Source organism: Pipistrellus kuhlii, unplaced genomic scaffold, assembly GCF_014108245.1.
Source record: "Pipistrellus kuhlii isolate mPipKuh1 unplaced genomic scaffold, mPipKuh1.p scaffold_m20_p_10, whole genome shotgun sequence".
In the NCBI taxonomy this organism is placed as follows: domain Eukaryota; kingdom Metazoa; phylum Chordata; class Mammalia; order Chiroptera; family Vespertilionidae; genus Pipistrellus; species Pipistrellus kuhlii.
Genome location: NW_023425405.1, coordinates 51470998 through 51483931, shown reverse-complemented (window position 1 = coordinate 51483931; position 12934 = coordinate 51470998). Strand labels below are relative to the sequence as shown.

Here is a 12934-nt window from a genome sequence, read left to right as displayed (position 1 = left end):
AAAAATCCAAGAAGATAACGAGTTAGTATTATCTGTGTTTATATCTTACAGAGAAGTTACATGTCAAATAGCTATAGGTATATTTCTTGACAACCACAAATTTTTTTTGCAATATGTTTGTTAAAACAGGTTTGTTTATTGAGTAGTTTCTAGAAGCAATACTCTTTCATTTTTAAAATGCATATACTAATTTCCCATTTTTATGTAAATAATTCACTGTAAATGTCCTTTAAAGTTCTACTAGAGAATAAGATGAAACTTTTTGGTAAATAAGAGATTTAATTAGTGGTTATTATAGTGTCTTATAAAATCACCACTAAAGATAGTAGGATCCATTCAGTTGCTAATTTTTTATAAATAGCACATTGCTATATTCGTTTTACAAATTCTGAAATCATTCTCCTGTCATCCACGGATCTGCTGGCTAGGTGAGCAGTAAGAATTCCTTTTGGGCATAGGAGACCCTGACTCTACATTTTATTTATTCCTTTTGACATGTTTTTTTTTTTTTTTTTTTTTTTTATTGATTTTTTTTTTACAGAGAGGAAGGGAGAGGGAGAGAGAAACATCAATCTGCTGCCTCCTGCACACCCCCTACTGGGGATGTGCCCGCAACCAAGGTATTAATACATGCCCTTGACCTGAATCAAACCTGGGACCCTTCAGTCCACAGGCTGACGCCCTATCCACTGAGCCAAACTGGTTTCAGCAGTTCAGGTCACTTTCTTGTAGATTCCTTCAAATTATTTGCATAGATGATCAAGTCACCTGTAAATAAAGACCATTTTCCCTTTTCAAACTGAAGTCTTTTTGTTATTCGTTGTACTAGCTGGAAGCCATTTTCTTGTTCATTGAATATTTATAGAATGAGTGAGAACAGAAAGAAATCATTGTTTTCTCCATAATTTTAGGGGTGAAGCACTCAGTCTTCTCCATTATGCATGATTTTACCATTCCATTGTTCATAAATGCCTTTTAGTGAGTTGAGAAAGCTCCTTTCTGTTCCTAGTTTGCTGAAAGTTTTTATCAGAAATGGATGTTGGAGTTTTTAAAAAAGTACTTGGCAAAATTTCTGGAAGTGTGATTCTGTTTTAACAATCTCAAAGTACTTTGTCTTAATTTAACAAATGATACTTAAACTATTATATTTTTTTCGTTACTTTCTAAAACATATATCCCAAGTTGAATAAAAATATACTGTGCTCAGCTAAGTAGTAGTAATTCCAGTGACTTAAAGAAAACAAAATAAAATTGTATCATATATATATATATATATATATATATATATATATATATATATATATATATTTAAAATTGATTTTTTACAGAGAGGAAGAGAGAGAGATAGAGAGCTAAAAACGTCGATGAGAGAGAAACATCAACCAGCTGCCTCTTGCATACCTCCTACCGGGGATGTGCCCGCAACCAATGTACATGCCCTTGACCGGTATTGAACCTGGGACCTTTCAGTCCGCAGACCGATGCTCTACCGCTGAGCCAAACCGGTTTCGGCAAATTGTATCTATGTTTAAGGTGGTTCTCTTTTGTAATTGGTGAATTATATCCTATGGTTCTTCTTAATCTGAGCATGCTTTGTCCATCATTTTATACGGTCAAAGAAGATGCCTTTTTTATATCAAATGTTGATTATAATAATTGTAATAACTAACATTCATTGAGGGCTTATTATATGTCAGGAACTGTCCCAAGACTTAACTTATTTAGCCTTCTTAAATCTTCATCATAATGCTGCAGTGAAAATAAATAAAGAGGAAAGAAAGAACAAAAATAACAACAAAAGGTCCTGCAATGCAGGTACTGTTATCTTCTCCATTTTACAGATGGAAAGGGGGCACAGAATGTGTAAGCAGCCGAAACCAGTTTGGCTCAGTGGATAGAGCGTCAGTCTGCAGACTAAAAGGTCCCGGGTTCGATTCCAATCAAGGGCATGTACCTTGGTTTCGGGCACATCCCCTGTAGGGGGTGTACAAGAGGCAGCTGGTTGATGTTTCTCTCTCATTGATGTTTCTAACTCTCTATCCCTCTCTCTTCCTATCTGTAAAAAATCAATAAAATGTATTTAAAAAAGAATGAGTAAGCAACTTGCCCAACATCACACATGTAGTAAGTAGAGCAGGATGATGATTGTTTACCTAAATTTGAGGTATGATCTGTGTTCTATTTTGTTACTTAATAATTCCATTGTTTGATGGTTGTCTTAGAAATTTTTATTTCAGTACATTTTCACATTACATCTTCTCCATTACTAGTAGCCCTGCACACAGATCCGTGCTTGAGTAGGTCACTGCCGCCCTCCTGTAGTTCTGTGCCCACTGCCCCGCCCTCCGGTAGCTCCCCCTACCTCCTTTCTCCTCCCCCCCTTACCTTGCTGCCCTGACCCTCCTGTATGTCTCCACAGCCCGCTTGTTGTTCACTGTCCCACCCTCCTGCAGATCTGTGACCTGGTCCTTATGTCTCAGGGCATAACGGATAATTAGCATATTCCTCTCTTTTTATATATGATAGTCTTTAAAAATTAATGAATAAGTCTCTTTTTTGGAGTCACAGGATGGACAGTCTGAAATTTTATACACATTTTGGAATTCAGTTACTCAAGCACTTTATTCTCAATTTCAAGAGGCAACAAATTGTAAGTATACTATTTATTTTGCAAATTCATTTATTTTTTCCCTTTTTATTGAATTTATTGGGGTAATATGGGTTAACCAAATTATACAGATTTCAGGTACACAATTCCACAATGTGTATTTATTTCACAATTGTTTAGTTACTTTAAAATTTAATGTCAAGAAGTTTTCCTCTATCTATAATAATAAAAGCCATTGCTACTGAACAGATGACCGAATAGGCTTCGTGGGGCAACTAGGCTGGCAGGGGGGTTAGTGAGGGACAACCGAATGACTGAGCAGCAAGCTGCGTGGGGGTGACCAGCCAGCAGGGGGTTTAGTTAGGGGAGACCAAACAACCAAGTAACAGACTGCATAGGGCGACCAGACCTGAAAGGGAGGCAGTTGGGAGCGAACAGGCCAGCAGTGGGGTTAGTGAGAGGCAACCAAATGACTGAGCAGCAGGCTTCGTGGGGCAGCCAGGCTGGCAGGGAGATTAGTGAGGGGCCACCAAACAACTGAACAGCAGGCTGCGTGGGGAGACCAGGCTCACAGAGGGGGCAGTTGGGGGCAACTGAATTGAATTTTAGAGTGGAATAGGGGGAGGAGAGAGAAAAATATTGATGAGAGGGACACAACAATTGTTTGTCTCCCACATGGGCCCTGACCTGGGCCTGCGATCAAGCCTGCAAACCAAGTAGGTGCCCTTGACTAAGAATTGAACCCAGGACCCTTTAGTCCACAGGCTGATGCTCTAATCACTGAGCCAAGTCAGCCAGGGTAGCATTATTTTATTTATTCATTTTAAAATGCATTTATTGGGGTTACATTAGTTAATAAAATTATACCAGCATTATTTTAAGTGGCCTCATTGGAATACACCTTTGATTTGAACTGTAATGTAGGCTCTTTGTCCCAGCATCTTCATATACAAAAGAAACTTCCAGCTATATTTTATTGTTTTATCATTTATCTAATTGCATTTATTATTTTGCTTGGCAGCGTCTATGTTTTTGAAACAGGCATTTGAAGGAGAATACCCTAAACTGTTGCGTCTTTATAATGACTTATGGAAGCGTCTTCAACAGTACAGCCAAAATATTCAAGGAAAATTTAATGCAAGTGGAACCACAGACCTCTGTGTTGACCTACCACACATGGAAGATGATACACAAGACATATTCATACCAAAAAAGCCAGATTATGAGTATGTTTGTTTAATCAAACCTATTGGTTGGCATGTTAATATTTTGTCTTAATCTTATGCTGGAATAGGTTCTCTGGAAGGGAAAAAATTGAATATATGCAAAATTAAACCTGAAAATCTCTTAAATTACTCAAGTTTAGGAGCCACATTGGAAAACAACATGCATCTCATTTATTTTTTTAATTTCTTTATTGATTAAGGTATTACATATGTGTCCTCATCCCCAATTACCCCTCCCAACCCCTCGTCCCCACTCATGCCCTCACCCCCCCTGTTGTCTGTGTCCATTGGTTAGGCTTATATGCATGCATACAAGCTTTTTAGTTGATCTCTTTTCCTTACCCCCACCCTCCCCTACCTTCTCTCTGAGGTTTGACAGTCAATGCTTCTCTGTCTCTGGATCTGTTTTTGTTCATCAGTTATGTTGTTCATAAATGAGTGAGATAATGTGATACTAATTTTTCTTTGACTGGCTTATTTCACCTAGCATAATGCTCTCCAGTTCCATCCATGCTCAAGTTTAAAGCAGGCACCTTTTCCTCCTATATTGAAAAAGAGTATTATTTTTTTATTTGCATATCAAATCAATTGATTTGCATACCTTTAAACACTAAAATCATATTTATAGTGAAAAGATAACAGATTGTTATCACCTACTTTGTATGAAAAATGTTTTTTTTTCATGGGTGATTTTAAATGTTTGTTTCTTTCACTTAAAAATAAATACTTATGGGAGAGAATCCAAGATGGCGAAATAGGTAAACACCTGAACTTGCTGCCTAGCACAACCACTTCAAAAGTATGACTAAAAGATAAAATGGACATCATCCAGAACCATAGGAAGGCTGGCTGAGTAGAAATTCTACAACTAGAAGGGAAGAGAAAAGCACACTGAGACTCAGAGGAGCTGAAGAAGTAAAGGCAGAGATATGGAGGTGTGTGTGCGGAGAGGACTGACAACTGAGGACACAGCTGGCTTTCTCAATCGGGAGGGAGACAAAAGCTCCCGACTGCTCTAAACTCCAGTTCCGGGCGAGACTCTAAGGACCCAGACTCATATTGGGAGAAACTGGACTGTCTAACACTGGGTGGAACTCGAGGGGGTTTCTCTAAGAGGTGTTGCAGTGATTATCGATGGACACTGAGACCCTGGGGCCTATTAGGGCAGGACTGACAAGAAGCCATTGCTGTTTGCTCTGTCCTGAGACTCTGCCCCACCCAAGCTGTGCACAGAGGCTTTTGCATAAGAATAGCCTGGTCCTTTGAAATCTAAACTTACCTCACAAACTGCAGCTGAGCCAGAGAGACCCAGAACATCCAAAAGAAGCCCAAGGCCCCACAACAGCCTGCATTGCTTCACAGCTGGGCCTCATCTGGGCACCTCCAAAACCCAAACAAAGAAGAGGAATCTGCAGATCTCTCTGTAGCCCCTGCTGGGTGGCCTCAGGCAGAGGCTAAATTAGCACCTCCATAGAGATCCAAGAGCCAGTGTACCCAGGAGTCAGAGTAGGACCATCCAGATTACAACAACTCAGATCCATAAGGGATTCACTCGGGCAGACTCAGGGAGCTCCAAAGCCCAACTGAAGCAAGTTTTGCCTCATAAGGGTATCTCCAGCACAGAAGCTCTCCTATCATAGACACAGCTGATGCTCACAGCCAATTGGCCTGGAGGTCAATTCCTCCCAGTGATACAACAATCAAGCCTTAACTACAAGACTGTGCACACAACCCACATAGGGGTGCATCAAGAGTGTCCACCTCAGGTAACTAAGGAGGCCAAGCCACTGGGCCCTATAGGACACCTATTGTAGTACACAAAGTTACTCTAACAACTTAGGGAAGCAGCCAAAATTCGGAGACAAGGAAACATCACAAATGAAAGAAATGGAGGAAAGCAAACTACTGGATATAGAGTTCAAAACCACAGTTATAAGGTTTTTCAAGAATCTTCTAGAAACCTTTGATAATTTTAGTGAGACCCTCAAAGATATGAAAAAGGACCAATCAGAAATTAAGCATACACTGACTGAAATAAAGAATAATAAACAGAGATCCAACAGCAGACTAGAGGATCACAAGAATCAAGTCAAAGATTTGAAATACAAAGAAGCAAAAAACACCCAACCAGAAAAGAAATAAGAAAGAATCCAAAAATATGAAGACAGTGTAAGGAGCCTCTGGGACAATTTAGAGGGCAAGCCAGTAGTAGATTAGATGTGAGAGGAAAAGAATCAGATATATGCTTGAACAATAAGAAAAATACTGACTTCTGGGTGGTTAGCACTCCACTGACCCACTCTATAGTGAAACTGGTTAGGACTAAAAATAACAATTTAAAGCCTCTGGAAATGGTCCTAAAAGCAAACAGCAAGTGACAAATCATTTACTTGAAATCTAAGAAAATTCAGTAAGAAAGAATTTCTTTCAGAGCCTGTGATATTTGAGCTATGACTGTTTCTTCTATCCATTCTCCCATCTCAGCAAGGCATACACTGTACTTCAGACTTCAACAAAGAACAAAAGGCTCCCTTTGCCCTGTCAAGTTGATAAACTTCCAGATCTTTAGATAATTTTTATAAGAGTTTATTTGAGCTAAATTGATAATATATGCCAGGAAACAAGATCTCAAATGCTCTAGAGAATAACAGATTGGCAGTTTCTTATATGCATTTGAAATTAAGGAGGGGATGTAAGGAAGACTGGAAAAAGTAGGGTGGGCATTAGATTACAGCATAGTTAATGAGATCATGTGCTATCTTGAGGGTTGATACCTCCTCTTGAGGGATACTACTTCTGGTATTTCAGAAATGTGTTAACCTAGAAAAATGGACAGGGCTGGTTTAAAATGTTTCCCCAAAGAAGTTATAGGCCTAAGGAATGACTACTCACCATGACCAGCCCAATTAGGAATTTATGATCAGAGTACTCTGTGAGGTTACTTTCCATAGAAGTTTTTTTTCTTTTCTTTTCTTCTTTTTTTATCTACATACCCCACCTCCCAATTGGAGGGCTCATCCTGCCCACAGCTTCCTACAGCTTAGGCCAGGTTCAGGCAAATGAGATCAAGGTGTGGGTATTCCATAGTATACCCAAGCACCACTCAGGAGTGGCACCTCTACCTTTTTGTGGTTCCCTGAAAATACTGGAGTCGTAATAAACCTTCCCCTGGCTTTTGAAATAGTGGTTCGTGCCAGGAAATGTAGGCTAAGAGGACCTCAGGCTGCCTCCCTGCTTCACTAAGTTCCTAGAGTAAGGTGTTACCTGAGGCTTTTTCTTAAGACAGTTTAATGCTGTCCAGAATCTGATGTCTTAAGGGCTTAATGATTAAGGGAGTAGATGGATAGAAAGGAGAAAGTATTATGTTAAGGAAATGGAGTTTCTGCGCAGTTAGAGGTTTTATTGGAAAACAACAATCTACAGTACACATCTAGGAAGTTCTATAAACTCCAAGTAGGATTAACTCAGAAAGACCACAGACAGACAGGTTTATTCCATACTTAACCCATTTAAATTTTATTTATTTATCTGGTTTCATTAGCATCTAAACTTTGAGGACAGAGAATTTTTGTAACTGACTTCACAGCTACATTTTCTGTGTTTTAGGAAGTGCCTGACAAATTGTGAAGACTTAGTAGTAGTTGTAGGAGGGAGGGAAATAGAAGAGAGTAGGAGTGTGGAAAAGTTCTCAAGCTTAGAGATCTTAAGAGTTGGAGCAGTTCAAAATGTTGGCTCAGATATATGGAAACTCCATAGTAGAGATAAAATAAAGGTGGATGGATTCCTGGCATGGGACAGAAATAAGTGGGAAAAGTTACCTGTTTTGGCATTGTAGCCACCAAGGATCCTTAACAGCACTGGAGAACAGGAAGAAGTTAGTACTAACATTTCTGTGGAAGAAGGAAGATGCTTTTTTTTCTCTTCTTTTATTGGGTTGATTTTAGTTAATAGAATTATAGGCTTTAGGTGTACAATTCTACAATACAACATTTCATCTTGTATGTTGTATATTGTATTGTGTTGGGGAAGAAATTTCTTAAGGTTACTAAATGTCAGGAGGAAAAATAGAGGAGACATTTAAAGAGATGTCATAGACTTCAATAGAGGATTACTTCTAACAGATACAGGCACTAGTTCTTCACTTTTCCCATTGGGGTCTTTCTGTCTTCATGTGTTATACTTTACCTGCATATTTCCTTTCCTTTTTTTTTTTTTTTTTTAATCCTTACCTGAGGATATTTTTTTTTTTTCATTGTTTTTCAAAAAGAGTTGAAGAGAGTTAGGGAAAGAGAGAGAAACATCACTGTGGAAGAGACAAATCAACTGGTTGCCTCTTGGACATACCCTGACCAGGTGTTGGGGAGCGAACTGCAACCAGAATGTGCCCTTGACCAGGAATCGAACCTGAGACCCTTTAGTGTGGGGGCAACTCCAACCAGTAATCAACACTTGTCAGGGCAGCCTGCATATATTTTTACTAGAGTGTTAAGTATTTTAAATCTGTATCTTCCTAGCACTTAAACAGGGCCTGATACACGGTATTCCCAGTAAATATGTGTCGAGTGAAATACTTACTGAATGAGAAAGTATCAAGTGATAACCATCGAATTATGACACAGAGCCAAGAGCATTCTGACACCTAGATCTTATCAGTTGATCGGAAGGGTGGGAAAGGAGAAAGCCAGGTTTTGTATACATGAAGTAGCAGATCATATGTTTTCAAGGTTAATAGTTAGGATAAAGGAGGATTAATTAAAAAAAAATAGTGTCATGGCAAAAGAGAATAGTAGGGCTGGTAAAAGGATCATAAACAGGGATGATATGAGAACTTAAGGAATTAATTATAGAGGACTAAGAAAACAGATGGAAATAATGGTTATAATAAGAATTTGATAGTAATTTTAACAGGAAAATTATAAGACCCAATAACTGGACTGCTACATGAAAATCAACACAAATAATTAAAGTCATATGAAGAATGCAGAGGAAAAGAAGTGTTCAGTAGGTTACATTTTCATCTGTGAAGAATATTGTAAAACAAGTTAGCTTAGAACTCCAGTGGGAAGTATTTATGTGATTGCAGGACATTAACAAGTACTTTTTATTTTCTCCTCATTCTTATTAGTAACAGTTGGGGCATGAGAAAGCAGAGAAAAACCTAGACCTGTATGTATACTTCTCTGCCAGTCAGTGAGCTTTATGAGAGGTGCCAGCTATGGGTGGAAGTGCAGCAATTTTCAATTAGTGTACCGCAAGCTTTTTTAATTTTTTGAAGGAAACCTTTATAGTATTTTTCTTTTTCTTTCTTTTTTTTAATTTTACTTACTGTTTGATTTTAGAGATAGAGGAAGGGAGAGAGAGAGAGATTGAGATTGACTTGTTGTTCCACTTATTTATGCATTCATTGGTTGATTCCTGTATGTTCCCTGACCTGAGATCAAACCTGCAACTTTGATGTATCAAATCACATTAGCCACTGAGTACCCAACCAGGGCAACTGCAAGAATTTTTAAAACATACAATTCCTGACTATTTATTAAGACTATTTCCCTTAGATTGTCAAATAAAAAAAGTGATAACAGCTCACACAAAATACTGTCCAGTGTGAATGCCCTGTCTTGAACTATAAATAATAGGTCATATAATAGAGTTGCATCTTATTGGTCATGTAGCATAATAAGGTTTCATCTTATTGCTTAGTTTTCAATACCAGAAACCCTTATATAAGTATAGGCATCTGATTTTTTTTTTTTTAAAGTCATGCTGGAACAAAAAGTGCAGGTGATACTTTTTTTTTTGAATCAATAATAGTTATACCTATTATTTTTGTTAGATTAGCAAAAAATATATATTTTGGTGTGGTGCAGAATTTTAGTAATTAGTTCATGTGTGCCATGAGAAGAAAAAGGTTGAAAATCATAGCTAGTGGAACAGGTCTCTGCAGATTTGATACTGTATAAAGATAGGGTTTTCTAAGTAAAGGCATAGCCCCATTAGAAATCAAGATTTTACAGTGCTAGTCTTTGAGTTTCAAGTGACAAACTTACTTCAGTAGGTATTGGTGTGTTCTATTACATTTATACCTAGGGTTTATATATAAATTAAAATACTTAGTCCTTAATAATTGTTTAATTATTAGATGTATTTCTATTTAAAACAAAATTTTCTTTTTCTGCATGTAGAGTTACATTTTATTTAGATTTGTTTTTTAAGTAAGGCACTTGCAGCCTAAGTTCATTTTTAATACATTTTGTTTCCACAGCCCAGAAAAGGCTTTAAAAGACTCAATACAGCCCTATGAGGCTGCTTATCTATCCAAGTCCTTATCTCGACTCTTTGATCCTATCAACTTGGTTTTCCCCCCTGGTGGTCGTAATCCTCCTTCTTCAGATGAACTGGAAGGTATTATTAAAACTATAGCAAGGTATGTATTTTTAATATAATGGCATGTTATTAAAAATGCCATGGTTGTTAGTCATGTATGAAAGTAGTATATTTTAATTTATCTTAATTTATTTAAGTAACTAGTGTCCCCGTGCACAGATTTGTGCACATTGAAAGGAAATTAAGTAGAAGAAATATTTTAATATTGCTATTCACCCTTTCTCTATAATAGAAGTGTCAACTAAATTCAAGATCGACGATGACAGATCGAAACTCATGAATTCGATTGGCACTAGCAAGAGCTTTCTATATATCTCAAGGCAGTGTTTATTTTCAAATTGCCAGTGTGCGCCATATGTACCAGCCAGTTGGAGAGATGGACAGACAGACAGTCACTTAGCCTTTTATATACATAGATTAGTCCTGCAGTTATATTAATAGTTTTGTAGTGAATGAGTACACATAAAGTACTTAAGATTCCAATTAATGAAACCGTTTTTTAAATACAGTCTAAAAATAGTCTATTCTAATTATTCTGTATCTTACAAATTCTTTTTGCTATAGTACATTTCTACTATTACACAGGAAAGTATAGGAATAATTTTATAAATCGAGAAACTAAACCATAGAGATTAATATTTCTTTTCTTAAATTCACAAAGTACTTCATGGCATACACAGGATTATAATCCTTACTAGCCTGCTTGTGTTTGCTATTTTAAGCTTTCTGAATGAATGTGGCAGCTTTTAAAATTCCTAAAAGGGAAGATAGCCTAGTAGAGGTGCCACCTGAATGCTAACAGACAATGTAATTATAATGTTGCCTTCAGAAATTTACAATTGACCCAGATTAATTTGCAACTGCAACTATCTCAGTTCCCATCATAGCTGACAAATTGACATAACAGTAGGTTTTTATATTTTGTAGATGAACACTTGGAGGAGTAAAAAATAGTAGTTAGCCAATATAGGATGACAGTATAGAAGTGTCTAGACTTTTACACTACAGATTTGATGATGGTGATTCTGAGGCATGTGAGAATAAGACTAAAAAGCCACAGGTATAATTTACATAAGTGTCTCTTCAGGTACAAATATACCTATAAAGTATCTAAATTGCCTAGCATTTTTATCCCAAATCTCTCCGTAATTACCATGACTTTTCAAAGTCCTGTCTCTAGGATTTTTTTTTTTATACCGTAATGTACTTGTATTTGTTATCTGTGTAGTAACATTATAGTGATAAAAACAGACCTGACATATTAAAGGAGCACCTCTCCTTTTCCTCTAAGCAATTTGAGAATGCTGTAACCAAATATAACGTGGAGCTTACAGCGTACTTACGTATGCCATTGTTTAAAAGAGAACATTAAGGAAATTATGTCTCACTGTCTGATGAAAAGACATTTTTATCAACATAGTATGTACTAGTGTAGTTTTCTTCATATAGAGAATCTAGTAAGTGCTATTTTTCTAAATTTCTAATTTTCTAAATTTGTTCTGCTATTTCAGAGACAATAATTACTTCTCCTAGTTTCTACCTCTATATGGGTTTTCATACAATTTTTAGCTCCTGGTATTATTTCACTTTCTTTTTCTTTTTTTTTTTTTTTTGGTTGATAGCTCAAATGTCCCAATTAATTCAATGTTAAAGTTGAAAATAAACATAATTTAATAATTCAGATTTCAAAATTAAATTCTTCCTATGCTTTTGATATAATTACAAAGCTACACAAAATAGCACGAATTGGCAAAATTTCTAGAAACCGAGTATCTTAATGTATCTCCTGTAATATATACTTTTAGTCCATGTCCTTCCAAGGTCATCATTTCCATTCAAGAGCTGTCCTTTCCTTGCAGATGTCTGTGATACGCAGTGTCTCTAATTGCACTGATCAGTATTCACAAGAGTGCTACTTTTAAAATCTGTACACAATTTATTCTCATAATCACAGCCTAACCCCACAGTGGTATGCTGTCATTAATGAGAAACTGGTCATTAACCAAGCCATCTCAAAGCATTTTTTTTCTAATGCTGAATTTAGGAGGGAAAAATAAAACAATGCATTTAATATTTGCAATCAGTGAAATCTATAAAAAAAATTACCATATCACTTGTTTGTTTTAGGTTTATATGTTGTTCTTTACTTTGCTCATGAACAGTGCTGCTAATAAAGTCTGCTCTCGTTTTCTCCAGTGAACTAAATGTAGCTGCTGTTGATGCAAACCTCACATTAGCTGTGTCAAAAAACGTGGCCAAGACCATCCAGTTATATGGTGTAAAATCAGAACAGCTAGTAAGTGATATTTCTTCTATAAACTTTTATGATTTTGTTTAAAATTGCTAATTATACAATATTGGACTAATGATAAATATTGAATTGACTGAAGATTTATTTACTTTAGTGGACTTTTGAAACTTTCTGATGAATTTAAACCAGAAAAAAGGTTGCATTTATTAAAAAATGGTTCTTTCACCATTGTTAGCCTTTCAGCTGTTTAATGTATTTAAAACAATAGTTATGTAATGGAATCATAATTTTAATTCTGTACACTAATCTTTTAAAGTTAGTCACGCAAATGCTTCAAGAAATAATGATAATTTGGAATCTTGGTTACAAATTAGTGAGGCAAATACTTTATAGTCTTGTCAACATTTCTTTGTGCTCATTTGGAAATTTCTCTAAGATATACTATCAGGTTTAAAAAAGGTAAAA

General features: G+C 36.5%; 1 protein-coding gene across 1 annotated transcript in view; it reads left to right on the top strand.

Moving 5' to 3' along the window:
- COG5 (component of oligomeric golgi complex 5) overlaps window positions 1-12934 on the top strand; it is a 135033-nt gene that overhangs the window by 79960 nt on the left and 42139 nt on the right. The window contains exons 11-14 of the mRNA XM_036429725.2: window positions 2569-2650; window positions 3630-3834; window positions 10097-10258; window positions 12415-12514. Coding sequence (XP_036285618.1) covers window positions 2569-2650; window positions 3630-3834; window positions 10097-10258; window positions 12415-12514 — 549 coding nt within the window. The remainder of the gene's footprint in view (window positions 1-2568; window positions 2651-3629; window positions 3835-10096; window positions 10259-12414; window positions 12515-12934) is intronic.